Here is a 3246-nt window from a genome sequence, read left to right on the forward strand (position 1 = left end):
ATATATATATGTTATTATGACCATTAATGGCATTAAAGTTGGAAACACTCCTAATAGAGTATCACCCAGGATTCTTTACACAGTGCGGAAATACTTTGCAAGCAAAAAACCGACTTGATGCTTCCAAGACACACCAATGACTTGATACTTCTATGACGTCTACAGTAACATACCTGTCGACTCAAAAGCTCGTCTTATCGCCACGATCAAAGCACGCAAGTCTATTTCATAATATTACACTAATAACTTACTTCATCAAAATAAATAATTAGTTACTTCTAAGATTTCTATGCCAAGTGCTACAGTAACATATAAAATTAAATAAATAGTTACTTCTAAGATTTCAGTGCCACACCACTGCAGTAACTTACCCGTAGACGATATCTTGGCCCTGTAGAGCTTATCAAGAAGATACTCCCCAAAACTATATTATATAGATAACTCCTAAGATACTCATACACTTATAATACTTGTTACTCCCAAGACACACTTATAATACTTGATACTCCCAAAACACACTAATAACTTAATTGATACCTCTAAGACCACTACACCATACCTGTAGACTCTATCTTGGCTCTGTACAGCTACAAGACTTCCACATCAATCTTATACCGTCACTAACAGTATACCATACCTGTAGACTCTATCCTTGGCTCTGTACAGCGAACAAAGACTTAACATGCAACTATACCTCCTACAGTAACATATCCCTGTAACTGCTATCTTGGCTTCTGTACAGCTAAAAGACCTTAGCATCATCAATCCTAACCTCTACAGTAACCATACCCGTCTGACCTCCTATGCTTGGCTCTCGTAACAGCTACAATGACTTACACATTCACTATACCTCTACAGTAACATACCTGTAGACTCTATCTTGGCTCTGTACAGCTACAAGACTTCCACATTCAACCACACCACTACAGTAACTTACCCATTGACTCTATCTTGGCTCTGTACAGCTACAAAACTTCCACATTCAACTATGCCACTACATTAACTTACCCGTTGACTCTATCTTGGCTCTTACGCTAAGACTTCCACTTCAACCATACCACTACAGTAACATACCCGTTGACTCTATCTTGGCTCTGTACAGCTACAAGACTTCCACATTCAACCATACCACTACAGTAACTTACCCGTTGATTCTATCTTTCTATCTTGGCTCTGTACAGCTACAAGACTTCCACATTCAACCATACCACTACAGTAACGTACCTGTTGACTCTATCTTGGCTCTGTACAGCTACAAGACTTCCACATTCAACCATACCACTACAGTAACATACCCGTTGACTCTATCTTGGCTCTGTAACACGTCCTACAAGACATTCCACACTTCAACCTCAACCAGCTAATAACATACGCCTTGACTCTATCTTGGCTTGCTGTCAACAGCTACAAGACCTTCCACATTCAACCATACTACTACGAGGTTAACTTACCCGTGTGACTACTGATCGTGGCGTCTGGTACTGATGCTATGTCGCCCAGCAGGTCCGTCCAGAACACTGTGTGCTCGGCGTAGTAGAAGTCGAGCGCGATGGTGTTGCGCAGACCCGTGACGAGGGAGGTCGCGTGCTGCCGCTGCCGCAACGAGATGCGACGAATCTCATGTCGGTTCGCAAACAGGATGTACGGTATCGAATCGTCTGCAAACGTCAGTCGCACGTTCGACTATATTTCATACCATTAAAGTGATTACATCACCCCGTAAGTAGTAAAAAATAAAAATAATATTTCCACTTTTTCACAAAATATAAGTAATTCTGTTCACTTTGTATGGTTAAATTGATGCATTATACTTCTTATTTTACTATATTGTTCGATGAGAACATACACTCGTGACTCATACATAGCCCATAGCAAGCAATTAATGTCAGGAACACTAATATCAAATCCTCCAAGTTTTTTGGATTTTTAACTAGTTGAGAAACAATCTTATCAGGTAAGAATTTGACGATACGTTTAGGCCCGTTAGTTCTTACTTTTAATGTAAAAAAATGGCAACAACATTTTTACAAATTTTACCATAGAAAATTCGTGACGTAGTCAATTTAATGTCATGCACGACTATATTTCATACCCTTTATGTCACACACGACTATATTAATAATTTCATACCCTCAATGTCCTTCATAGCAATGCCTCAATGTCACAAGCACATAATGTGAACAGTCGTCTGCAAACGTCACATGCTCAATGTCACGGCGATATTTCATACCCCCTGGCCCCATAACATCGCACGTCAGCGACTATGTTTCATGGCCTTAACGTCACATGCGCATTACATGAACATAGCCATCTGCAAATGTCACACGTTTAAGGTCACGCACAGGTGACCATTACGAGATGATGTGTGACGATGAGAACATGGCTGCAATCCATCATCATCGAAAAACACCGGGGCGAGACAAACTTACTCGTGGATTTACAGCTGAAGCCATCTGTATCAAGTTCGTAACCAGGGTAACAGTCGCACTTGTGGTGATCCTTGATCTCTATGCACTTCTGGCTGCAGACGCCCCAATGATTGCAGATGTCAGGAGCTGCGCGTGGAAACAACGAACACGGTCAGTTACGTTCGAATTTTATAATACGTATATAACACGTGTATACGTTTTGTAATATTTTAAGTTGAATTAATGCATTACGATCGTCGATCAGTACATTCATCATTACGATCGTCGATAGCACGGAAAAAACAGGCACAAAATTCTTCAATAAGATTTTTTGAAAATCTCAAAGCAAGGTCGACTGACATCGATGGAAAAGGTCGAGTTCAAAAAGCGCGGAAAGAATGGAAAAGGTTACGTTCGTCGATAAGATTTTTTTTTTATCTGGAAACAAGGGCACCATCGACTCTCATCAGTGGCAACGCTCGAGTTTAAACCATAAATAACTATATAATACAACTTCTACATAATGCGTTTCCAGAATTCATGAGCAATTTATTCATAACAAGATGTGGAGCAACTGAAGCCACGACTGCTGCTTCATTCGAAAACAAACACCGGGATAGTTCATTTCGATCGATGACATGGTTGGCATGACGATGACGGCGAGCTGGTCCGTCACTCACCTACGCAGTGCATGCGATCACTACTAATACCGGGTTATAAATGGTTTTCTTAAATTTTTATTTTATTTTTTTTAAATGCTTAATTTATTGTTAACTAGAGCACTCGGAGAGCGCAGACCTCCACCAAGGCAGCTCAATTCTCTCACTGTGAAAAATTT

The 3246-nt window shown here is 40.3% G+C and overlaps 1 protein-coding gene across 1 annotated transcript in view; it reads right to left on the minus strand.

Annotated features, from left to right (window-relative positions):
• Positions 1-1451: 1451 nt before the first annotated feature.
• The window catches only part of LOC106819046 (low-density lipoprotein receptor-related protein 1-like), a gene marked incomplete at its 3' end in the record, with an annotated part of 34907 nt that continues 33112 nt past the window's right edge, over positions 1452-3246 (minus strand). Inside the window, 2 exon segments of the mRNA XM_014823706.1 lie at positions 1452-1658; positions 2430-2555. Coding sequence (XP_014679192.1) covers positions 1452-1658; positions 2430-2555 — 333 coding nt within the window.

The sequence above is a fragment of the Priapulus caudatus genome, unplaced genomic scaffold (genome assembly GCF_000485595.1).
Source record: "Priapulus caudatus unplaced genomic scaffold, Priapulus_caudatus-5.0.1 Scaffold2778, whole genome shotgun sequence".
Classification (NCBI taxonomy): Eukaryota; Metazoa; Priapulida; class Priapulimorpha; order Priapulimorphida; family Priapulidae; genus Priapulus; species Priapulus caudatus.